The following is a 27,372-nucleotide window of genomic DNA, read 5'->3' on the forward strand; positions in this document are numbered from 1 at the left end:
GTACCTCAGAGAAAACAGAAACAACATTAAGCTGGCAAGAGTTCGCAAGGTCGCTCGTGTGGATAGTCACAGATAAATAAGGAATTAGTTCGGACCTGGACCTGGTTTTAAAAAGTTGAGAGTTCCTGGTGTTCTGACAGTGCCATTTACAAGCCAAACAGAAGATAAACGTCGTTGCACTCAGATTCTGAATGACTAAACTACCAGGAAATGCAGGTGTATCGCTGCTCGGGGACAAGTCCCTGGAGTTCTACCGGGACCCGGTGAGCTTCTGCCAGCAGAGGATCGAAAAACACCGGAGCAGAATGTTTCTCTGCCGCCTAATGAACAGACCGACAGCCTTTATCTGCTCCGTGCAAGGGATGAGAGAGCTGCTGTGTGGTATAGTGAACACTTTCTCTTTTACGACACATAGTTAAACTTTGCTTCCACAGTCAAAGGGATATATGGAAAAAATTTCCTCGAGTAGTCCATGGGAGAGACTCGGGATAGTATTGGGGGAAAATATTATTATTATAGAAGTTTAATTGTTTTTACTTTTACAAATGATTTAAATACTTGCACTTTAATAAATTACTCATATTATATTGCACACTTAAAATGAGGATAGGGCCTATTCAGTGACCAAAATATACCGAGAGAGAGAGAGAAAATAGATTTTTTTAAAGCGTTAATGTTAACACACTGTATTTATTTGTGATTTAGATTTTTTTTAATACATGACTTACTGGACATTAAAGTTTTATCGTTTAAATTTTAAAGCACATGCTAGCGGTAGGAATTTGTGTAAACAAATTTAGTCCCCTAAATACAAATATCTCCAACCTTAATTTAGTCGTTTCTGCCTCTCACATTTAAACAGTTTAAATATCCCATGGCATGATTTATTCAACTTATGCATCGTGATGTGATGATATTTTTGTTATGCTGTAAAATAGGAATGAGATCACAGAAGCACTCATGAGAAAAAGCAGAGATTTTCCATGCATGTTGTGTTTAGTACAAATGAAGCAAAGTGTGACGTGGACGTTTGATTGAAGAGTATGCAGAGATGTTATGTGATGTGTTTCAGAGAAGTCCAGTTTGTTTCTTAAGGATCCAACTGACTTGATGACAAACATGTATGGTGACACCATTGTTACTACTAATGGTAAACACTCACACACATACAAGATGGCCCACACTTAAAGTATATTCAATTTGAGTATCAATTTTCCCTTCCCTACTCCACATGCTTTAAATACAAGCAAAAAACTTTGCAAACAGTGACTTGCATTGGTATATTTTAGGTGAGGAGGCATGCCTTCTCCGCCTGTCACTTACCAGCCTCTTTACAGGAAGCTGTTTGGGATCGTGGAGTGATTATATCGCAAGGTAATCATAATATTGTTACAACAGTAATTCATGTATTTGATAGCTGGGGGATGCCTCTGACTGAAGTTTGGGTTGTGGCGGCAGAAATAATTGCATAGATATATGTGACGCAACTGCAAACCTTTCACTGCTGCAGCAGTTGAAATGTGTCCATCCATGTCAAAGGTTTCTCTTGCAAGAGCTGAGTCCCTGTTTGTTTGAGAAACAACAGTTCTTTCCAAAAAAACAGTTGTACTTTTACTTAAGACTAAAATATGTCTGTGCTTGTCTGTTTGTGTCTGTGTAGTGTATGTGAGCGCTGTCTGAAGGACCTCTCTGTCAGGTAACACTTACACCAGTTATATCCACACATATTTACCTTTTTCACGGATATATTTATATGTATTAATGTAGCTCAAAGAATACAATGAGATTTACAACAAGTATTGTTTCACAGTCCGAATAAGTAAAAAGTGATACTCTTTGATAAGCAAGAGTAAAGTTAGGTCCATAAGTATTTTTACTGTGTATGTAGTCCTTTATTTCAGAGGCTCAAAATTAATCAGACAAATTACTGACAAGCAGTTTCATGAGCTGTGTGATCAAAAGGATCACACAGCTCAGCTGCACTAAGAGATCTTAAAAAAGAACTCAGGTGTAGCATCACAGATTCTTACCTTGTTTAAGAAAAAAAATCACTTAAGAAATAAGAAATCTGTAGAAGATAGGTGTATCAGTCTAATGTGTGCAATCGGTGGATGCCATCATGAATATAAATACAGAGGGTTCACCATAAGGTGCAAACCACTGGTTACACTCAGGAACAAGAAGATCAAAGTAGAGTTTGCCAGAAAACTAAAAGAGCCTGTACAGTTCTAGGGGAAAAAGTCTTTGGACAGATGAAATCCAGATTAACTTGAAGGGAAGAGGAAATTATAGAGAAGGAGAGAAACATCTCCTGATCTGAAGGAGACATCACCGTCAACATGGTGGAGATGATGTTGTGGCACGGGCGTGAATGGCTGCCAGTGTAACCAGGTCACGCGTGTTTGTTGATGACGTTTATAGAAGGAGCAGGATGAATTATGAAGGGCACAGAGCAATGATGCAGAACTGATCAGACAGCGCTTTACAGTACAAATGGATAATTACTCAAAGCCAACTGCAAAAGCAACTCAAGAGTTTATCAAGGCCAAGTCACTGAAAGACAAAGAAAGGAAGAAGAATCCTTGGAATAAAAAATGTGTTAGTGTATCCGATTATTTTAGCCTCTGAAAATGGGAGACTGTGTGTAACAATGTCTGCAATAACTAAACAAGTAACCGCCTTGAACCCCTTGAAGTAAAGCTGAAGGTCTGCACTTCAGTCACATCCTGATTGTTTCACTACAAACACACTGTGCTGATGTACAGATACAGTGTACACCACCCACCGCAGATGTAATTCACACAACCACAATGACAATATTTTGTCCAAACACACCCAACCTAACTTTGAAACCAAAGCTGTGAAGATGAATATCACCATGTGAAAAAAGTACAGAAGCTTTTTAAATGTAGTTGTTAGGACACTAAAATATAAACGTCCAATGTTTATAATATTCATATTTTCATACATACATATACAGCTTTATGGTGTGTTTCTATCAGTATTTCTTGAAGTCACTTGCTTAAATTACAGTCTCTCCCTGAGCCTGGTTCTGCTGGAGGTTTCTTCCTGTTAAATGGGAGTTTTTCCTTCCCACTGACACCAAGGTCCTTGCTCATAAGGGCTCATCTGATCGTTCAGTTCTCTGTTGTATTACTGTAGGGTCCACCTTACAATATAGAGGCACCTTGAGGAAACTGTTATCGTGTTTTGGTGCTGTATAAATAAGTTGAATTGAATAATTTAATTGAATAAACTCATCAATGTGTCTCCGATTGTATACTTGTGTGTGTCTGTGTAGTGGTCAGCCAGAGAGTGTATACACTGCTTTTAAGTCTCTGGGGACAGAGCTGGTGTTGGGCCTTTTTCTGAACGTACGAGCTGAGAAGCAACCTGAACTTTTCCAGGAAATCAGTCAGCTGTGCACCCAGCACTGGCACGGTAGGGCCATACAGATAAATCATACACACACACACACAAAAAAACCCTCGTGCTAATTTTTTATTTTAATTTTTTTGCAGCCTTTTGCATTGATGTTCTTTCTGCAACGTATTTTTATTTAAATATAACACTAAGAAGTGATCAATCTTAACACCTCTGGTAATGTTAAAACATGACAATTTTTTCTTTTGTCTTTTTTTGGCAACTTCAAGTTTTGTGCAATAGACTATTGCAACATCTCCAACTTCCTCTTTCATTCTGGGACCGCACACATTCATCTGTGTGTTTCTGACTCTTTTGTTCTGCGCCTTCTGCCCTCCTCCCCCTCACCCTGCAGGCCTGATCTCTGCTCCAGTAAATGTGAAGGTTCCTATGTGGTCGTCGGGTTTCTCCATTGCCCTCGATGCCAGGAACAAACTGATGGACATCATCAAAGATAAACTGGAGAATGACAAAGAGGGGTGAGACTGCACACACCTCAGTTCATCTGCCACTGCTGCTTTCACAAAAACAAGTTTTTCTCAATTAAATAGTTACATTTCTATCCGGATTGTTTGTGCACGTTTTATATCAAGACAGATATGTTTTATATGTTTTGTATTCCACTTTCTGTTCCTCTTGTGTCTGAATAATGCTACGCAAATAAACTTGACTTGACTGAAGTTAAATGATGTATAAATCTCTCCTTTCAAACATAAATCAGACTCTAGTGGAGGCCTTGGGTCTATACTGATGCTCTGATTTGTATAAGTGGCCCTTGATTAAGGATCCTTTCTCTTTCTTTTCTGTCTCTGCGGCCCTCTCCAGTTTTGTTGGCTCTCTCGGTTCTTTGCCGCTGCCTGACTCAAGTTCTGCAGCCCAGCACCTCCTGTTGTTCATTTCAGCGCTGATCCCGAAAGCCCTGGCATCACTGCTCACCTCCTTCACATTGGCACTCGGTGGGAATGGACAGGTACACAAATACAGGAGAAGAGTTTACAATAAAAAGAGGGAACATTAGTGTTACCCAACTTGTTATATCTTTTTGTAAAGGCAGTGATTATTGTTCTTTCACGTTTATTCAACAACTGCAGGAAAAGCAGCCATGAATGCGCAGGAGGAATCCACGGTAGTAAACAGGCCAGTCACAAAAGCTGTAGATAGCATTGACTCAACATTTAGCTACTTTTCCAGGGAGGTGTGTGTCAGGTCAGGCATAGCATTACAGTACGTTACAGTGTAGTGTTTCAGAAGGGTTTCTGGTTACAGTGTTCCTACGGCGTAGATTTAACACTGAAGTATAAAATCCCCGTTAAGCTGATTGTCTTAGTGCCTCATAAAATACTAACAGTGATCAAAACAAGCCAGTGTTAAGGTAGAAATGGAGTCCACCAATCATACTGTCAAGAAGGACTCAAAAATGCTCAACATACTCAAAAATGCAGTTTACACAGGACAAAAAAACAAACCTGAAGCTACGGTTAGCCAGCTAGCTGCGATGTTTGCTAGCCATTTGTACACATCAACATGCAGTGGTCTAAGGAGCTTGGAAAGAAAATGTTTGGACTTCTTTAAGAGTCCTTGAAGAGGTTTCACCTCTCATCCGAGAAGCTTCTTCAATTCTGAAGAGCTGAAGAAGCTTCGCGGATGAGAGGTGAAACGTCTTCAAGGAAACTTAAAGAAAATAAACGATGGACATCCACCATGCCATTACCTGATTACTTTTTTTTTTTTTAAAGACACAAAAAACTAAAGCAATCAAAGCTGTCTTCCCACGCCTCTAATTTTGAGCCTTACCAGTATAACTCAAACGTCAGCATCAGCAGGACTTGAGATTCATGTAGGCTCTATATGTAAAATGTTTCAGTTTTCAGTAAAAATCTTTGTGCTCTGACATACAGCTCGTTGTCTCTGTCTCCATGTTCAGGAGAAAGCCCGTCGTCAAGCAGCAGAAGACCCTGATTACCTGTGCCGGGTGCTGCTGGAGGTGCAGAGGCTATGGCCTCCTTTCATTGGTGGACGCAGAATAGCTGATCAGGTAGTTTTTATGTAAATTTCAGTGAATGAGCCAGTGCTCCTCGTCTAGCACAATTATACCGTGAGTAATGTCTTAAAAGTGAAAGAGAATGAAGATTTTAATTTCGTATCCATGTCAAACACGTCTGATTTTTCCACCACTCATCTGGTCAGTTAGAAAACTTTTTGCAGAATCTATTTAGTTCTATTCAGAGGTCCAAAGTTTATGAGTGCGGAAGTGAACATCATCATGAGAATATTTAACAACTGAAAAAATACAACCCTGCAGCAGTAATGACTTAAATTGGGAACTTATTGGTTAGTCTGGTGACTTAGCCTTTAGGGTAATGACTAATCTTTGGGACAGATTGTTTACTGTTGCGGATTGTTGCATTTTTAAAAAGCCTAGTCATTGTCAGATGACCAGTAGTTTCAGTGGATTGCATTTTGGCAAATCCTTTTCCTGTTTTTGGTCCACATGAACTCTTCACCTGCATGAAACCAAAGCCTGCTCAGACATCACCGGTCAGCACAATTTGCACTTCAATAAAAACTTGCTGAATTCAAAGGAAATAAATCTAGCAGCACGTGAACAGGTTGCTATTGAAATACCTCCCAGCAAACCTGTGTTTTCAGATATTTTATGGTTTGTATTTGTGTTTATAATTTTAATCCTGAGGTAGAAGTAGTTGTAGTAGTACTTGTAGTAAGCATTAGTTGTTTTGTCTTGCTCTGCCTTCCTCTAGATGGCGACAGCTGACTGTAGATGAAAGACTTTTCTAAGAGCGTTGTCTGTGTATGCTGTCCTGCAGAAGGACTTAGTAAATAAATATTGTATATCTTCAAATGCGGTAATTCAACTTTACAGTCGTTTCGAGACTTCTTCTGTTCTCTCACAGTAGCAGTCAGTGTTAGTGAAAGTCCTCTTGAAACCTTTATTTGTGTGCTTTTACAACTACAGCTGTGAAGGTTCGCCCAGCTGTGAGGTTTACCACAGGTAAACCACTCCACGTGTCAGTTATTATAATATCTTAAAGTTTGTTTAATTGTATTATTATTTTTCCTTTCACCCTGTTTGCTGTGCATGGTCCGTTGGTTCTCATGTGATTATGTAAACTGATATTTTGTAGGCGTGTTTGCTGAGAAAAGTCTAGTAAAATGTAATCTGTACACTGATCAGACATCTGCCTGATAGTCAAAGCCCACGTCGTCTCGACTTACCGCCTACTGACTGCTTTTACCCCAAGGATGAGGAATTCAACAGTGTGTCCGCCTCTTCCCTCCGTGGCAGTCTTTGAACCCTGTGACTTCAGCAAACAGGCTTATGCAACAGTCCAATCAGAGACATTGATCTCTCTCTGTGATCGATTTCCTCCGCTTCCCCTCCGGAAGGAAGCGAGTGTGGGAGGGGACGGTGGTGCCAGTGTTTTCGAGTGAGGGTAAAGTGAACTGGTGATGCTCTGAAGCGGAGTGGAAAGTTTTGTCACTCCTGTGAAACATACCAGTGCACCATTCTTGCCAGCGTCAGTGGTTTATACAGAGATATAAATAAGATAAACACAAATGCACGAGCAAGACTTACAGGACTGGGCGCTAGAATATCTACAGTGACTCGAGCAGCTGTGAGAATATTTGTATACTTAAAGATACTCCAGCTAAAGTTTGAAAAGCAGTACTTTGAAGACAACTGGCTGTTAATAATGACATATTGCCAGTGCCATAGCTGATGCCCTGCCAGAAAATGCAAGAGGCAAGTGCTGCGCCTGCTCTGAAAGGACTGATGAGATGTTTATGTGTGCAGGGAAGTGTGTAGGAGAATGAGTGGTCATTAGTATTCACAATCAGGTGGAAAAAAGTGGATCCTCCCATCAGGTGGAACTAAGATATGCAGTGGTGTTTTACAACCTGTGTGCAAGAGTGAATGAGAGAAAGGGGAGGAGGGAGAAAGAATGAAACCAAGTGCTGAGGCATTTCTCAATGAGAAGAGGGAGAATGAAAGAGATTTTCCACTCCACCAGAGAGAGGCAGAGAGAAAAATGAGTGTGCACAGGAAAGAGAAACAGTGATCATGTTCTCCGGCAGTCCATTAGTGCGGCTGCTAATGGATGTAGTGAAAAAGGTGATTTAAAAGGGCAACAATTGGTCTTTTTGCCCCAAGGTGGCTCTTTTCACCAGGGCTTAATGGAAAACTGGGCCCGGGATATTTTATTTAAAATTGAGTTTTTATTCAGAATTAAAAGTGGGGCCTATTCACTGTGGTTTAAAAGGGTTTTTAACCCTTTCCCCTTTTTGCCAAATGTTGTCTTTATGGGGGAAAGAGTCAAAAGTTTCTTTCTTACAATTGTGCCATTTTCACTGCATGTACACATGTAAAATGCAGTGTAAAGTAACACAAGCGTTCAGTAAAAGACCAGGAAAGCATTTCAAAGCCAAGTTTGTTACCCACATGATATTTAATAATATGAAAATAATGTGAATATGTCTCTCTGTATGTTTGTGTAGGACTCCACGCTCATGGGGTTTCATGTTCCTAAAGATTTTGGTGTGATTTATATCAGCCATGCCGTCCATCGCGACCCAGAGGTGTTTCAGGAGCCTGATGCCTTCCTGCCAGAGAGATGGAGCGGAAGGTGAGGATCTTTTCTCTCATTCTTTTATTTTATTTTCTAGTTGTCAAGGAGTGTCATCGTGGTAGTAGAATTTCAAACTCGATGTCGACACCTTGGAAATACTTGATACCATTGTCAATACTATGGGGGAAAATAGAGTCATTACAAAACAGAAATTAGAACAATGCAAACAATAACATCAATGACAACACGATTTTTTTAAGTTGCCTGATATGGTGCAAAAAATTGCATCACTAATGCAAAGTGTAGATATGACAAATGTTTAAAGATTGTAAAATGGTAGTGAAAAAAACCCAACACATAAACACAAAAGGACGAGGGGCAGTGAGGTAGTGCCGCGCTTCTGGTGACTTGGTACCATATTTTTGTTGCTGATGAAACAGAGCAGTTAAAGTAGACTGCTATTGTTTCTGTGTAGTTGCTGATGAACTTTTCTCACATTCAATCTGCTGACTGCCTTTAAGAGAAAAATAACTCTTTTCAAACCCAAATAATTATGTTATACTGTAAAACTTATGCTGTCTTTTAAAACTACAGTCAGGGAAATTAGATAATGTTTTGCTACTTACTCCAACATTAATGTTATCGTTTTTTTATTTAGTTGTAACTGCTAACTAAGTAGTAAATGGTCAATTGCTAATAGTTAAACAGCAAATGTTAATGTACGCGCCAGCCAGGTAAACATTTATGATAACGGTTTAATACTTCAGTGCTGATGAAACAGGAGCGCTACTGACCTCTCAAAATTCCTCATAGAGTGTGAAAGTACAGCAGTGCAGTGTGAAGTTGTGTGTCAACTGGAGGGCACGAGGAGAGCACTAATGGTAACAGTACTGTTGCAAACGAGTATATAATCCAACAGTAATTTTGAGGACCAGTTAGTATCTTTTCCTTTCTTTTTTGACAACACTATTATCGAGTTAACAGCTCTTTACAGATATAGACCAAAGTGTCTCTGGTATCCTAGCACCAATGAAGAGTATTGTACAAGAACATGAAAAAGCACGAGGGTTAAAACGAAGGTTTCTAGTCATTCCCAGCATCACCGAAAGTCGCAAACCATGCAGTATTTAGTCATTAATGTCTTTAGAAAAAGCAATCAATTATGCCTAGAACTTCAGCCTTGAAAAGGTAATGTATCAGTCTTTCAGGGAAAAACATTATTAATCAAGGCTTTCCCACAGACTTAAAATATATGAGCTGTGCCTCAAATGAGGTGTTAATTTCATGGGCTTTTTTTTCAAACATAGGTTTTCTTGATGTTGCTGGATTGACCTGCACATTAAATAAATGTGACTGACACACAGCCAAAGAGTAAAAAATTGTAAACTGACAAAATAGCTTCAAGAACGGACAGGACTTTGTGGACCAATGGAAAAAATGGTAAAATTAAAAAAAATGGTGAATTTTTTTTTGTTTTGTTTGTTATTCTGAAAATTTCTTAGATCAAACAAGAAGGAAGCAAACGGGCAGTTCTGTTTATACTCCCTTACTGATACATACTTATAAACACGCCACATTTGCACAGTCAAACACAATCAGCATTAGAAAGAGTAAGTGGGAGGAAGCTTTTAGTGCTGTGACACATCAGGGATCGAGGAAATGCGTCACAAAAAGATGTTTAAAAAAACACAAAGAAAAAGATAAAAGAATAAATAATAGAGCATTTTCTTCCGTGTGCATTTATACGTATAGTGATTTATAAGGCACTCGATAAAATCTGAAAAGAAAGAATTATAGTAATGGACCCTGCTTTGAGGCATGCCACAAAGCAAAAATGATTCGGGAATAGTTTGAGTAAAATGAGTTGAGTTAAATGGACTTCCAAATAGTAGATGATCTGCTCTACCTCTCGAGCTTCAGCCACCCCAAACGCCAGCTAAGTCCAATCGAGCATCTGTGGATGTGCAGGACAAACAAATCTGACCCACAGAGGCCCCACCTCGGAGCTTACAGGACTGTAAAGGATCTGTTGCTAACATCTTGGTGCCAGATAGCAAAGCACACTCTCAGGGGTCTGGTGGAGTCCATGCTTTGATGGGTCAGGGCTTTTTTGGGAGTGGGACCAACACACGGTTAGGCAGGTGGTCATAATGTTATACCTGATGGGTGCACATATGGCAAATATAATGCTAGTCACAATTTACATATCCCCAAAATGCTTTAGCTTCATTATATAATGGCCAAATGGCTTGCTGCGCAGGCAGGGTGAATACCTGTGTTGTCGATTATATTTTCAGTTCAGCACCTTGTAAAAACTATCTCTGTGTTGGGTTCTTCACCCTGTTGGAAATGCACCATGTTCAGTCTTTATAGCACAGTATTATGCTTATACAGAAAGTATGAACAGCTGAAGAGGTTCTGAAGCTGTTGATGACGTGACTAAATGACAAAGTTATACTGTATTAACATAGGCACAGATAATGGATTACTAATTGCAGCAGGTACCACACAATAACTTCCTGTTTCAATGATAACTTTAAGAATAGCTGAGGGGGTTTAGGCCACATTTGCTGCGGTCAGACTAAAATGCACAGTTTTACTGGATAGAAATGCACTCTTAAAATAGATGACAGCAAGATTAAATCAATAGTCTGTTCTACAACTTGTTTTATGACCGCAAAGCAGAAAAGAGTGCTGGTTAGTACTTTATATACATACGCCCACGTCTTTACTATAGCAACCAATGCAGATAGATAACAGCGCCTGAGCACACAAGTCTGACTGCATCGCTTTTACATGTACTTGCTCAGACTGTCTGCTGGGAAAGTAAAATAAAAAAGCCTTCTGAATACAAAAGGAGATGCATAAAGACTCTCTGTCTGTTACCTGCTCTGGTAAAATGAAACCCAAGCTGGCTCATTCTCTGTCAGCCATTCATCTGTTCATTCACTTCCTTCATTCAACTGTTTATTGTCATTCATGCTCTCTCTCTCATGTGACAGAGAGTGGAGAAAAAAAACTATGAATGTATGTATGTAGGAAGGAAGCTGCTGCCATGGAAACTGGTCACCTGTCAGTATCTTCACCAATAGGGATTCCCCTGTGTGTATTTCTGTGAGTGTGTGTCTGTGTGTAGAGTGGGGGGAGAAGCTTTTTTCTCTCCCATGATGCCCTGGGAAAGAGTGTGATGGGTTACAGAAGAATGAGTCAGAGAAGCTCCCATCCTTTTTGCGATGAAACAGTAATAATGTTGAATTTCTTATATATACTGCATATATTTACTTTATTTACTTTTTTGTTGAGCAGAGAAATCTACTGCCATCAGTTGTCATTTTTGAAGGTGTGTGTAGAGACCTCTTCTTCACTCTTATCTTGTTAAAACTAACCTAATTACGTGTTGACTTTTATTTTAAACCAGATAAAACCATCACACCAAATGAAGCAATCTAATGTTACAGTTGGCAGTTTGGAGTTTCTCTCTTTGAGCTGATCCATTATCTTCCGATCGGTTTGAAAAATGGAAGCAGAAGAAATAGCCGGAAAAGCTCAGGAGGAATTGATGGTGCTGAATTCAACAGTCACAGTGCGAGCTTTAGTCAGGTTACGGCATTGGATTTCAGAGGGGTTTGCATTTACAGCATAGATTAACTCTCTCAGGTATTAAAGTAGAAGGTACTTTCTACCTTTTCCCAAGGGGTCGTCACACCAGACGATTCCACATATTTGGTTTGGTACAGATTTTATGCCAGACGCCCCTCTTAATGCAGCCCTTCCATTTATCGGAGCTGGGAACCAGCACTGGGAGCACACTAGCTTCTTACCCCCTGAGGCTGGGTTTGTGCTTCTTTCTGGTCTCGAACTGGGGGTCTTCCATCTGTGAAGTAAGGAGACACAGATGGAAGATGGTACACAAACTCAAAAAAGAAATTATCCTAAAACAGCTTAATAACTTAAGACGTAGATCCAACTAGATACTTATAGCGCAAAAAAAAAAAAAAAAGAGTCAAAAATCTGTTCAGTCTGCCTAACAGGCAGATACTTTTAGCCTGGAAATGGACACCATTTTAAATACTCTGAAGTGTGTGAACAGAGCACTCAGCTGAGAAGAGAAATCTATGAATGAATAGATGGCATGCTTTGTGTCTGCGTGTGTGAGCATCAGGTAAGATGGTGCAGGGTTAAGGAGTGAGTCAGAGGAGATTTTCCTTGAGATAGTCTGATGTAAAAGAAAACTCTAGAAAAGTCATTAATAAGAAACTGCACAAAAAAAACCAAAAGACAAAGATGAAACGTGGAGTGTAGGCGCTAGAAGTTTGACTATACCTCAATAAAGGTGTGAGTCATCCACATTAAGAAGATGTGTATATTTGTATGGATGATTCTGGTCACCTTTTTGATATTTCTTACTGTCAGTAAATTTTATTGAACCCTGAGAAGCGATCTGTGCGACCAAAGCTGATATATCTTTCATCCTTGCCGTGCAAACCTCTGCTGCCTGTCTTTGCTTGTCTTTATTTTTCATTTATCACCGTGTTTGTTTCCCTTTCCTCCCAACTGTTCCTGTCTCTGGTTTTCCATCTGCCAGTCTTCCTGGTGACCGGTTTCCTGTCTCTCTTGATAGTTGCCCAGCTCATTTTCTTGCCACCTGGCTGTTTAATTTAATGACTGCAGTCCTGTTACATAACAAGCCCACCTACAATCACCACAGTTTCATCTGTTTATTTTTTATTTTTTTGGGCAGTAGCTGGGTGTATTATCTACCGTGTGTGTTCCCGTTCATACTCGTCGTATATTGTGTATGTGTGCTTTTCCTGTTGGAGGCAAATATTGGAGCTGGCAAGTTAACATCCTATCAGCTCAACGCCCACACAGACTCTGGCCCTAGATAAGTGAATCAGAAATGCTACCAAGCACAGATAAAAATCTTAGCTATTGCAGTGGGCTGTGTTGCTAGTTTCACATAAATCCGAGAATAGGGACTTTTCTTCTTGTCTCCAAAAATAGTGAGAGACATCTTTTTTTAAATTTGAAGTAGAAATTATCTGAAATGTCTGTGTTTGCGTACATCAGCCACTGTATGAATTCTTAGAAACGACACAAACCAGAGTCACCAGTTCATAAAGATAATGCCAGGAGTTTGTCATAGTCTAGTTGAACTAAGTATAACAGTTTTGATAATAGGCTTTACGTTTTAAAATAATAGACTGCATATAAATGACACATAGAATTCAAGATGCTGCCCATTAGTTTGTGCACTAGTGTTCCTAAGCCTCAAGTTTGGCACGTGAGCTAGGCTATAAACTCACACTTCACTTTCTTAGATGCACCTTGCTAGTACTGTGTTGGACCACTTTTGCTTTCAGAGCTGCTTTAATTCTTCATGGCGTAGATGCAACAAGGTGCTGGAAACATTCCTCAGAGATTTTGGTCCATGTTGACATGATAGTTTTACACAGTTGCTGCAGATTTGTCAGCTGCACATCCATGATGTGACCCTCCCGTTCCACCACATCCCAAAGGTTCTCTATTGGATTGAGATGTGTTGGAAGCCATTTGAGTACAGTAATTGCATTGTCATGTTATCAAGCTGGAAACAGCCATCAGAAGATGGGTGTGTTGGTCATAAAGGGATGGACATTAAACAATGCTCAGTTAGTACTAAGGTGCGCAAAGTGTGCTAAAAAAATATTCCCCACACCACCAGCCCGAACTGTTGCTGTTTACAGTCTTCTGTTGTCCAGTTTTGGTGAGCTTGCGTGAACTGTAGCCTACATTTACTGTTTTTAGCCAACAGAAGTAGCATCTGTCATGGTCTTATTCTGCTGTTGCAAGGTTACTGTTGCCTCCCTGTCAGCTCAAACCAGTCTGGCCATTCTCCTCTGACCTCTGGCATCAACAAGGCAGAGAACCATTGCTCTGCCTTCTTGGATTGGATATTTTCATTTCTGGTCCATTCTCTGTAAACCCTAGAGATGGTTATGTGGGAAAATCCCAGTAGATCATGAGTTTCTGAAATCCTCAGACCAGCCCATCTGGTGCCGACGACCATCCTACCTTCTAAGTCACTTAAATCACCTTTCTTCCTCATTCTGATTCTCACTTAGAACTTCAGCAGGTCATTAATGCTGTTAATATTTGTGTTAATAAGCAGTTGAACAGGTGTACCTAATGAAGTGACTGGTGAGTGCAACTTTGATGTAGGGGTTTTTTTGCCATTGAACTTTAAATGCAACAAGATGCAAATGAAAATAAATGATGAGAGTTTTTAAGTGATCTGCAGCTATTTGTTCGTCCTCTTCCCTGTCTTCCTTATCTAATAATTAATCTGATGATGCCCTCTTGGCCTCAGTCATGATCTCTCACAGAGCTTTCTCATTATACTTTATTGCAGAAAAATGAATTATACTTCACACAAGAGTATACTGCTCTGATTCACTTCCTATCCACTCAACATATTTGATATAGCATTACGATGGAGTGCTTGGTAAGACTTCCTTTCCCTTCCTATAGTGTACGCCGCACATCTTACTGTTTCAGGATGTACCTAATAGTACATTAAACCATTAGTCAGATGCTAGCGAGGACACTAATAATAACACTTCTCACACACACAAACCATCTGACACAGTGGACCCAGACTATACGCACCACTAATGCTTCCTGTTTGCTTTTAATCAGAGCTCAGGTTTCAGGAAGACAGGATCCATTAGAGGCAAGACACGGCCTGCATCAGATGGATATTGAGTAATGGTTGGAAAGGACCTGCTTTCTTAAGTATATTTTTAAGAAATATTAGAAAGCAGGCATGATGAAGTAAAGTTGGGTCCCTGATTTTTGTTCATTTGTCTTGTGGAACTTCATTCTAAGCTGCACTCTTGGTTGGTTTCCTTTGAGGTCTAATTTATTTGTCTTTTGTGCCAAAGAGAGAGGGGTCAGCTGGATTGATCGAGAATTCTGGGTGTTTTATATGATGCATTGTAGAGTTTTTGATGATGAGCATCACCGTGCAGCAATGCTCTCCTTATTCTTTGTACACATTTTTTCTTCACCCAGCCAAGAGCTGAGATGGAGGCAAGCGATTGGTGCCATTTGTCAGCATTTCTATCAGATAGACAAACAACTACAAAGCCATAAAACTTGGTGCAGAGGTGGAGTGTGGGCAAAAGAAGAGCCCACAGAGAAGCTGCAGTTCATTGTCTTTAAAAGTGAGAGATGAGAGAATTGGCTTTGGTGGGAGACCTGCTTTCTCTTAGTGCCCTTTTTGTTGTCATTAGTAAAGTGAAACATAAAGTGAAACAATGACCTGAAAAAAACAGTCAGGGTGTTTTAGTTTGAACAACTAACTTAAAAAATACTTTGTATTGACAAAAAAATCTACAAGATACATCTCTGGTTGGTCTATATCAGATTTAAATATGGTCATATGCCATGCTGTGAATTTCTCATGGATGAAACACAACTTTAAATAGCTATTTTTTTTAAACAACCTCAAATACCATTTGGGATAAGTTTGCATAACGTGCATCTTTTTTTAAAATCATTTTTTCAAGATATACCTTTTGATTGACGTTTGTGAAGTCTGTTCAAGATAGATTATTGATTGATTTTTGCATCTCTGATTTGTCTACCCTATGCAAAATTTAATTGTAGCTCTTGTGTTTTGCATATGCAGGAACAAAGGCCATGAGCACTTCCTGTGTTCCTTTGGCAACGGGCCCAGGAGCTGCATCGGAGCTAAACTTACCAACGTCTTTCTGAAGGTGACCTTCACACACAAGCGTGACAAAGAATACATCGACACACACTCTTTAATTATCACTGTAAAAGTGACTTCTTTAACATAAAAGGTTTTTTATGTGGGTTCTGGGGGGGTTTGGGGGTTTTTTTTTACTTCCTCTCTGAGACTCTGGTGCATTTAATGGCTTGTTGAAAGATTTGTGGTCTCTGAGCCTCAGCTCTGCATTTTATATTTTGGGCTTCTGGGTTACATGTGGAGGGAAATCGGCTGAAAAGTCGATGGAAAGTTTACTTGCAATGGATTTATCCTCTTTAGAGACGAAGCAAGCGATGCAGCTGATCAGATGTGAAGTAAGGTCTCAGTTGAGTGAAATATTACTGATGTGAGACTGAGGCATCCAGTTAGGTTGTCTGTAGTTGTCCCCAATAATTTGACTAACAAAACTAATATCTTTCAAAAAAGAATTGACAAGAAGTTCTTAATTTAGATTTTCACACTCCGGATGCTGAACATCAGCAATATAATTTCTAGATGTTGTGTAAACAAGTCTTAAACGTTTAGTTAAATTAGTTAAAGAGTTATCATTAAATGTAAAAATAGAAACTTCATAATCCTCTTAAAAAGATATTTGTGTTTGCCGCAGTCAAACAAAAATTCAGTGTCTTGTTTGGGGTTTTTTGGGGAATATGTAGGCCATATGCGTTAAAACGTTATGCAAACCACAGAGATACGGCACCTATAACAGCATCTTTACTAAATTTTCCTGCACTGAGATGTGATTCGAGCTTCTCATGTCAATCCTTTAATGCAAAAACAGCTAAGCGTGAACCTGTTTACTGCATCTGTGTTAAGTGTGATTAAAGGGTTCAGTTATTGTTGTATGTTTAGATATTATTTTAACTGTAATTAATTGTGTATGTAAATGGGGGAGGGGGGTCTAAACTAACCATATCTGTCATTTGTAAAGAGGTTGCTATTTGTAGCGGTTACAGTAATAGCTTAAGCTAGTAAACTGACAGATGCTGTTATTGTTCAAAGTTAGAGGAAATATAACGTAGATGAAACGTGTGAGTCAGAACAGAGAAACAGAGGATAATGCTACCTTGTGCATAGCAGTTTATCAAGCTACTTTGATAAGCTGCTCCTTAATGACAAGGGGTCACCACAGCAAGTTGCTCCACATGCAAAGTTGGCAAAGTTTTATGTTGGATCTCCTTTCTGACGCAATTCAAAAGGAGAATTGCTTGCTAAGCGAATGTGTAAACCTCCACACCATGGGGCCACTTATTTTGGTATACCTGTTCAAACACTCATTAATGTATGGACATGGTCAATATGACCTTCCTTAGATCAGACAGAGCATCAGAATGGGGAAGAAAGGTGATTTAAGTGACTTTGAATGTGGTAAGGTTGTTGGCGTCAGATGGGCTGGTCTGAGTAATCCAGAAACTGCTGATCTGCTGGGATTTTCACACACAACCATCTCTAGGTTTTATAGAGAACCGTCCAAAAAAGACTAGAGTCCGGCCAGACTGCTTCAAGATGATAGAAAGGTAGCAGTAGCTTAAATACCTACTTGCTCCAACTAATGTGTATTGAACACACAACACATTGAACTTTGTCTGCTAAGAACAAGAAACTGTGGCTACGGTCCAACCCTATACTAGCAAGGACCACAAGTTACAACATAGACATCATGACATATATATTAAGACGTGAAACCAGTGATTGAGCCCACAGAGTTACCAATAAAGAGTCCACTGAGATTGCATGCCATGTGAGCAGAAAGGTAATTGACTGATATGTAACTGGCCTCTTTCCTTGGGTAATCAAAGAACTCAACCCCCGGCTGGCCATTAGACATTAGAGTCCAGGTTTGCAGCACTTCTGTATTGGCTTCATTGTTTTGGGGTTTTTTTAGACCTGGTGGCCGCATCTTTCTTTTATAGCCTACAGTTTAACACAGAGTTAGCAGAGCTTCATTAGCAGAACAGGTCAACTACTTTACCTTTCTCTGAAGTGCACTGGGAAAAACGCTCACAGCGAGCCAGCTGTGGATGACAGCTGCGGCTCAACTGATTGTGGCTGTGCAACCCCCCCAACACACATGCCCACACACACACAGTGGAAAAACCAGTCAGAGAAGGAAACCATCCCCCAACCATTCAGTAAATAGAGCACTGCTCATGGGAATGACGAAATGCTTGGCTGGCTGTGTGTTTATTAGATATACCAGAGGGAAAGATCCGGGCACTGACTGTCCCCTTTTAACCACCTCACAATCCCAAAGGCATATTCACCATAGCTGCCGTTGCCTATATACTGGGCACACGCATATACACACGCAGCCATGAGAACAAGACAGGTGTGTTACAGGTGTGACAACAGGAAGCAAAGAGATTTAATTTCCCATGTGGGGGCATTCCTTCTAGAAAGAGGAGGGCACGTAAATAAACGTGTGCGTATGTGTTGTCAGCTTGACACTGGAAAGTCAAAGTGGTGACACCAAGTCAACAACAAATACTGTGAGCCAGTGGATTTCCAGGAAATATTACAGACTTTCAGTTGTCACTGATTTACAGATTTATCTGTGACCAGCTTTGTTTTTAGGCTGTGGTAGATGAAAGCAGGCTTCTTATTTCTGCATATTTGCCAAAGATTTGGTTGAAATGGCTACAGATTTTATCCAGTAGGTCATTTGATAACGTTAGCACCATGAATTTTTATGTATTACAATGTTTCTTTTCAAAACAAGAGTCCTGTTAAATTACTCATAAATATGAATTAAATGTTTCGATGGCCATGAAAAGCCTAGCTGCATGCATGCATGCCTCAGGAAAAGAAAATCCCCTTGCTCACAATACAACAACGCTTGCTTGTGTACAAGACTTTGAAGTAAAGGAGCGTTTTTGTTCTTGTATTGCTCTGTCATATATTAGTGTGACTGTAATAACTCAGTCTGGATTCTCAGAGCACTGTTAGAACGGTGTTTCAGTTTTTTCTAAACCTCCTCAAAAGAGGTACTCAGATGCTAACATTACCGCAATGAAGGACACACAGGAATATCTCCCACACACCCAGGAAAAGCAGAGCATATATGTGTGATTAGTATTTAACTATATCTGTACAAAATGTAGTTGGCTAATAAATCTACTTAGACTAAAATCTACTAAAACTAATTAGTTAAACTAGTTCACCTACTCAGTTTATTTTTAATTAAATAATCAGGATGTTATTGATGTGCAGGCTTTCAGCTTTATTTCAAGGGGTTTAAAGTAAGTATTGCATTAACTGTTTAGGAATTACAGCGATTTTTATAGAATCAGAATCAGAATACTTTATTGATCCCTAGGGGAAATTCTTTATAGATATAATCGCCCATTTTCAGAGGCTGAAAACTTATTGTGCAATTGACTGATCGGCATTTTCATGGACATTTAAGCCTTGGAGTTGTTTAACTTGCATTTGGTAGCTTTTTGCTGGTACTGGCAATATAAAATCTAAAAATATATCGAATGCAAGTAAAGGATGAAAAGCAAACGTATCAAAGTGATAGCAAAAATTTCAGGAGTGGCTAAAAACCAAAAAAGAAAAACTGCTTCAGTGAAAGACCACAGAAGACAACTGATGTGGATGATCACAGAATTATTTTCATGGTTGAGAAAAACTGCTTCACAACACCTCACCAAGTGAGGAACCCTCTTGGGCAGCGGTCCCCAACCTTTTTGTGCCATGGACCAGTTTAATGTCAGACAATATTTTCATGGGCCAGCCTTTAAGGTGTCGCGGATAAATACAACAAAATAAAATGATATCACCAAGACAAAAACGGTGGTATTTTGTAACTATAATAATAAATGCGAATTCACTGTGTAATTGTGTAACTTTATTAGCAGCGTCCTCCTGAAATGTGCCAACAACATTAAGAGTAACATCCTCCTCTCTGCCCCTTAATGCTTTCTGGTCGCAATGGTAACACGTAAATATTTCTTTCAAAATAAGACACACAACTGCAACACAGGAAAAGATCCAGGGAAACCGAGTTAATGGTAAAAAACATGAAAACCATAAATTTCACACCCGAGCCTCAGCTCTCACGGCCCAGTACCGATCCATGGCCCGGGGGTTTGGACCGCTGCTCTTGAGGAGGCAGGTGCATCATTGTCAAAGTCTATAACCAACCAACAAACAAAAATAATAGACTTTGCCAGTAAACATCTAAAAGAGCAAGCACATTTCTGAAAAAAAGAAAAATCTTTGGATGGGTGACAGGGCTCATATTTTGCATTTTATTGTTAGCCAGTGGGCAGCAGTCTCCCAAGGTCAAGAGCTGTCCTGTTTTCTTCACTGAAAGACATTGCTAGCACAGGGCGCCCACAGAAACGCAAAGCAGGAGATGAAGCATCGCTGAATATGCTTCCAAACCAACTTCATTCTAAGCCAAAGACTAGAAAATATGGTGAAGCAGGTCTTCCCTTTGGTTTCACCTGCACAAGTGCCGAGGTAGGTCTCCCTGCAGAATTGGTTTTCCCTGTGTCTCGAGCAGCGCTGGGCTGTTCAAATCATGGACTAACAGTATCCTAAAGTTGTTTATATTTTTAAACCCATTTTGCACAGAGAGGCATTTTTTGAAAAATGCATTGATAGCAACGTTGAATATTATTACACATGAGAAAAAAAAACTACATGTAAAATAATTACACCGTGACTCTGCCTTTCTAAATGGAGGGACAGTAACTTCGTGTGTAAATGTAAGCGTGTAAAACCTAAAGATAGTAAGATTGACAGTATTTTGTCTCTATCTGCCATTCTGCAATTCATCTCATGTAAACGGGGCGCACAGCGTGACGTGAAAAAAGGCACATACCTTTGATGTTGCGTGACGAACTCTGTATTCCTCGTCCACACGTAAAAGCAAAAAAATGAGTTTTAAAAAATCTCCATTTTCGGTGATTTTCAAAAATACCCGTGTAGGTCCGGACGTAGCCTAAAAGAGTTAGTAGTTTATTTTATTACTACCTGTAATTTATTGCAGATTACTTGTATTTGTTTAATTGTTTACTAAATGTTTGAGGTGTGAAAAAAAACCCGCAATGGAGCAAAATATGGGTGTGTGTGGTTGGAGGATGTGCAAACATTTTTCTTGTAAAACAAAGGGGGGCCCAGCAAAAAAAGATTGGGAACCACTGCACTAAGACATCATTTATATGTTTTTGTTCTCAGATTATTTAACAGTAAAAACAGAAAGATACATGGGGGTGTTAATGCACGCTATCTAAAATGCAACAGTGAGGGATGACTCAACCCTGCACTCACACTTATGAGTCACTGAAAATGTTGGGTGTGATTGAGTGGAGCTCAGGTGTAGTTCAAAGCAGTTTAATGTCTCTCCTCGTTCGGCTATTGTCCCTCTTCAGCAGGACAGTTATTGTTTCAAATTGGATTACTCATCATAGATAATCAGTTGCTTGTTTTGGATTATTTACGATTGTCATGATTTGTCTCTGTCTCTGGAGATATCGATATATTTGGCCACAGTAGTGAATACACAAAGTAGAATTACCACCTCTCTGATACTTAAAAAAATGAAAAAGTGTTAAATGCAGATGCTTAAGAAATGATGTAGTTTATTAAAGCTGTATAGATGTAGAGCTCGGAATAGATCGCACAGGTGTTCTCTTCCTGTTTTACTATTTACACTTTTATATATTTAATTTACATTTATAAAAATTATTCTACTTTTGATGTGTACAGTTTTAATAAAATTTCTTTTATTTGACTTTACTGGATATTTTTAAGTACATTCTAAATTAAATGATACAGACTGGCATCCATCAGCAGCGTTGCCTCTTAGTTTAGAGAGGACTGAAACAGTGTTTGATGCTGCTTCACAACACAAATGTACACTATATTTTTACTGCTTTTATTTTGCTGCTCAAACAGAATCTTCCCTTATCTCAGTTTTTAAGTTGTTAATCCTGTCTTTAAATAGTTAATTATGATAAATTTATAACAGAGCTATCTGCTTTGCTTTAATGATGCATGTGTTTGATTACGTCTCTTACCGTGCTTAATTACAGAAAAGATCAGACTGGCAGATTAAAGTACATCTGCTTGGCTTTCAGCAGGGTGACCATTTGCACACACACACACACAGACATACACACACACACACACACACACACACACACACACACACACACACACACACACACAGACACACAGAAGGATGAGGGCATGACCAGAGTAAAAAGTAGACTGCAGGGATCTAGGTCAGAGATGTGACTCATCGCCTCACTTCATCCTTCCCCCTGTCGTCCTCGCTACCCACCCCCCTCTCATAATTCTCCCTTCATTCCCTCTCCTCTCCTCTCCGTTACTCCCTTGATCCTTCCCCGTTCATTCATCCTCCCCCTCACAAGGAAAATCTTCATTCATAAAGTGGAGAGACGCAGGGGAAATATGTGTTGGTTAGACAGGTCCATGGCTGAGGATAAGCCGGTAAGGAGTGTTGTCTATGACATCACCAGTTCTGAGCTCTCAGTGCTCTCACTAGAATAAAATAGAATAGAATAGTATATGTATGGGGAAAATGAAATAGAATAGAGAATGGAAAGTAATGCTTCATAATATAGGATAATATAGAATAATAGACTGGCAATAATAGAATAGAATGTAGAATTATGTGGAATAGAAGAAAATAGATTAAAATAGGAATATATATAATTACATGAAAAAAGTAATAGAATTGAATACAAGAGAATAGAATTATGTGAAATGCTATGAAACACAGTAGAAAAAACATAATAAAATAGAAAGTAATGAAATAGAATAGAATAAATACAACAAATATAATACAATAGAATGATGGGGTATTGGAGGGAAAGCAAAGAATCTAGACGAACTGAACAGAAGTGAAAATTGAAATACAGTAAAATAGAAAATAATACAAATAGCACAAAAAGTAATTAAACAAAATAGAATAGAGTTATTTGGAAAATATTAAAATAGAGTAATAGAATGGAATAATAGTTATATATAAAACAGAATGATGACTAGAACAATATATTGAATGAGTGAAAGAGAAGGGAATACAAAGGAGTGACACTGAGAGAAATGATATGGAATGAAATAAAGGTCTTCTCCTCAAATTATGCAAATTTCTGTGTTGCTCAAAGGAAAATGTGTTTCTAACTGTACGATTTTGTGTCTGAATGTAAGCATTGTTGATTCCAGGTCTAAAGGACCAAATGTTCCATTACAGCTTGCCTGGTAAAAGTTGTTGCATTGCTATTTTCAAACCTGGAAAGGAACACACAAAAACAGGCTTGAAGTGATGTGGAGGCTGTAGCTTTGCAAGTTGGAGACTTATTCAGCGTTGGTGGATGCTCTAGGTCTGCCAAGTGCCTTCAGTTTTAACATTTTGTTTTCGCTCGGCTTTAAAATAGAAAATTGTCACTTACACCCATGTAGCTCTTCACTCTACATAAGTTTCGTTTATGTAAAATGGAGCAAGCACAACCAGAAAACAGTATTTTTGTGTTTCGCTGCCAGGAAGCGTGCGTGTACCTGTTAAACAACTTTGGCTGGTGTTTGGACCCTCCAGTGCAGAACCTCGAGTACAAATGGCTGCCCGTGTCTCGCCCTGCCAACCCCCCCACCGTCACCTTTACCCAGCGGGATCACACCCTATCTGGCAGAAGTGACACCAGCTAGGGATGCACAGTATGCTCCATGATGCACCTAAAAACTCTACTAAAAGTCACACATGCCTGTGCAGAAAACGCTGGAGAATATCTTAAGACACGCCGAGGGAAGCCAGCAAACTGTGAGGCTTTCCCCCGCTGTATATAATACAGTAATCATCCCGGGGAAAGCCGGAGAGAGTGCTGGTTTTCCCTCTGTCTGTTCCTCTGCCAGATATTCTGCAGCTTTCCTTGATGACTGCAATGGGAGACGAGATAAATGAGTCATTCTTCAGTTGTTGACTCTGAAACTGCCAAACGGATGTTTGTGTTCTGCCTTTTTTAATGAGTAATATGTAACATTTTTAAAAACATTGACCAGATTTTTGACGAGAAAATCTTTATATGAACATTGCCTCTTGCTTAAAATTCCCTTGTGCTCATTTATGTGTTTGTATATATGAGAGCAGAATGTGAAAAAGCTCCAAAAAATAAAAATCCATCCAGGGGGGACACGTGCACGGATGAAAATCGAGGTAAACCCTCAGATTCCATCACTGACTGCAAACCTGTCTCCCCCACCACCACCACCTAGCAACCAACAGTGCTTAGCAACAGTTCGTCATACCGACTTGCCTCCTTTTAGTATGCAAGTCTCACACGCGCACACATACACACACTAACCTGGTTATTTTTGAAAGCGTTCACTTGGCACGCCATCTGAATTCCATGTAAATGACGCCAGAAGGCAATTCAGAGCACGTGTCTGAATTTTAAGCACCATGAATGATTTGAGTCATAAATGGAAACGATTCTGTGCCTCCTACATTTATAAGAATCAGTTTAATGTCATATTTATTAATGTGCAGCTGAAGTATACATGCATCATCTTGTGCTGTATCACTTAGATACCTTGTTGTTACTTGCATTTTGCCTTTAGTAGTGTTTTTATGTTATCGTAAGGTTTGACAGAGGATTCATGCAATGTTCTGAATATCTGAATGTTATCTTATTGGCTGAAAAAAACTTTAAAATGTAATTCTTGTAGTATTTTTATGCATTATATTAGTAAATATTAGTATTTATTTTTCTGACCTCAAGATTTTAGGTTTTACTGTGCAGTGATTTTCCACAGGATGGTTCTAAGAGGTCGTCAAGCAAAAAATGGTGACAGGGAAAAGACTGTTTACAGGCCAGTATTTTTAAAAGCATTTTGAAGTGTATTAAAAACACATACAGTTAAAATGTCCCAATTTAAAAACAAGTTATTAATGCTGTAATTTATGAAGTGTTGGAGGTGCTGCAAGAGCACTCTTTTTTCTGTTTTTTTGTTTTGTTTTGTTCCAATAAAGATTTGTCAGTGAAGTAACACCTAAGCTGTCTAACATGTGGAATGTAAGCTGCGCTGTCTGCATAATCAGCTAAAAGCACGTCTCGGAAAGATGTTCTTGTCCTGTGGGAGCTGCTCAACAAACCTACTGTTCTCTTTGCTGCACTCCTCTCTCTCTCTCTCGCACGCACTCGGCTAAGCTGCCGCCATGCATGTTGCTCGTCTCCGTGTTTTTCACTGTTTCTCTCTAACGCGCACACTTGCAGACATACATCACACAGGATCTGGCAGAAAATGAGGTTCTTGTGAGCAGACTGGTATGACTCACTCTTCTGCCTGCACTTGTCCATTAGCTGACGCTCCTACTCGCAGTTTATGACAGGCAAAAGCGACTTAGAGTGTATCCTCTTATGCATAAGGACATATGGCTCTGTTTTATTTATTGGAGCTTTTTTTTCCTCGTCATTTAACCGTCCACTTTCTGCTTCTAGTTTAAAACACCGTCGAGATACTGGCAGACTAAAGTGTTCAAGTGCGCTGGGTAAAATGCTCCCTGTTTAAGTCCAGCAGTTTATTTTTCAGAGTATGCTCAGTTAGTCTAAAGATTCTTTCACTGGCTTATTTTAAATTTACGTCATTATGGTAGAAAATATACTTAGAGAGACTTGTCATTTTCTTGATGTTTCCGTCTGTACAGAAATAAAAGTTCATAGCCTGAAAAATAAATTGGTGAAATTCTCTCGTCATTCAACCTTTGTGCACCCTTTAACTTGCCTTATTGAGATATCTGCAGTTTTATTGCATACCACTCTGTCTTGTTGCCCACATAATCATATTTTAAAACGTGATTTAAAAATTAGGTCTAGTTTAAACAATGATCTTCTAAGCTGTTTTTGTGAATTCAGCATTGAGTGACTTTCAGGAATGTGCTAGATAATGATAAGTTCATTCAGTTCATCCAGAAGTAGGTGAAAGCTCTAGTGTTCATTATGTAGAAAGGATCTTGCAGTACAATGTACACTGTTTGTCATGCACACTGGAGTGAAGGAGGTCCTAACAGATAGATCACATCCACAGATTGTAGAGTTAAAACTAAGGGCTTATTGTTGTCCAAAGACAGAGTGTTTCCATTGTCTCTGACATGTTATGTATTATAAAATGGTCAGATGATAAGATTTGACCCGATGTGTGAAATTAAAGAGAATGTGAAAATATGCAAACCATTTAAACTCAGTATTTTATTGAAATGCAATATAAGCAATGTCAAAACTAAGAGTTTTCTTTCTTACTTTGAATATGGTGCTGCAAAAATATTTCACTAAAGCTGGCACAGAGAAACTAAAAGGCTCGAAGGCCATTTAATATTTAAAAAAAAAGGTTTGTTGAAACATCTTGCAACTGAGTACATGGTAACAAAGAAAGTATACCCTCTTTCAATCCCAAGATTTTATGTAACAGGACATAATAAAGATCAGCTGGTCGTTAGCAGGTTCTAAAATTAACAACACATGACACATTACCAGTGTCATTATTTCAATAACAGAAACCAAAAACAGAAGCAGTGTGTGAAAAAACGAATTAGCCCCTTACTGCTTTCATAGGACTCTAATCAAGTGCAAGTGATTAATTGAGCATCAGCACCTCTATGAAAGACATGGAGAATTCAGGTATTTGATAGCACAATGCCAAGAAGGAAAGACATCAGCAATGATCTCAGAAATAATTGATCTCAGAGAAAAAACTGTTGCTGCCCATCAATCTGGGAAGGGTTATTAAGCCTTTTCCATACATTTTTAAGTCCATCATTCTACGTCGACAGTTTCCAGTCTTCCCAGGAGTGGACATCCCAGCAGATTCACCCCAAGGTCAGGCAATGCAACACTCAGAGAAACTGCAAAAAACACATCTCACATCTCAGACTGTACAGGCCCGAGTTAGCTAAATGCTAAAGTTCGAGTAGAAGAAGGCTGAACAAGTTTTTTGCTTTTTTGCAAAAGTTGCCACTTGCAAAGATAATACATACATAAAGATTATCCAAAAGCACCCATTTTCAGCTATGACAGTTCAAAACTCAACATCTGAGAGGTGCGGGGATGGATCAGTGCACATGCCACAGATAACAAGAACGTCTGTGGAGGTGCCAAAAATGGTTCAGCGTATTTTTCAGGTAATGCATTGCTTATTGGACCAAGAAAATGCCAAACTACACGCTGCAACAACAGTGTGGATCTATAGAGAAAAAGTCAGGGTCGTAAATTGGCTTTCTGTGCAGTGAAGACGTGATCAAGTGGCAGCATCACTCTGAAGCTGATAGCGGTTGATAGAGTACATTCTAGGCTGCACATTCATAGGTAAACTAACATATTTACTAGCCTGTCAGATGCAGTGCCATTAGTAAGGACTTTAATTGCTAAAAATTGAGAAAAAAACATTGACTTTGTTTGCTCTCCGGTTGCCGCTTAGCTGCAAAGCTTTGAAAACGGTTTACTTCTGTGAGGGTTTTTAAAAAACAGCACCATCAAGGACCAGGCAGTCACATCAGTCACATGGCAGACAGGACTGGGGGAGGACAGTGCATCCAGATGATAAAACAAAGCCTGAGGTCAGTTT

The 27,372-nt window shown here is 39.3% G+C and overlaps 1 protein-coding gene across 1 annotated transcript; it reads left to right on the forward strand.

Annotated features, from left to right (window-relative positions):
* Positions 1–25,390, forward strand: LOC146570652 (uncharacterized). The gene is made up of 11 exons (XM_085279219.1): positions 1–381; positions 1,073–1,150; positions 1,290–1,374; positions 1,661–1,696; positions 3,302–3,441; positions 3,779–3,902; positions 4,249–4,393; positions 5,348–5,458; positions 7,939–8,066; positions 15,682–15,769; positions 23,302–25,390. The coding sequence occupies exons 1-11, from the start codon at positions 192–194 to the stop codon at positions 23,461–23,463; spliced, it is 1,287 nt and encodes a 428-aa protein (XP_085135345.1). The 5' UTR covers positions 1–191; the 3' UTR covers positions 23,464–25,390.
* Positions 25,391–27,372: the final 1,982 nt, after the last annotated feature.

This window comes from Mchenga conophoros, linkage group LG7, assembly GCF_057382185.1.
Source record: "Mchenga conophoros isolate Kocher_MC1m ecotype Shallow Benthic linkage group LG7, M_conophoros_male_GT1.1, whole genome shotgun sequence".
NCBI classification, from domain to species: Eukaryota; Metazoa; Chordata; class Actinopteri; order Cichliformes; family Cichlidae; genus Mchenga; species Mchenga conophoros.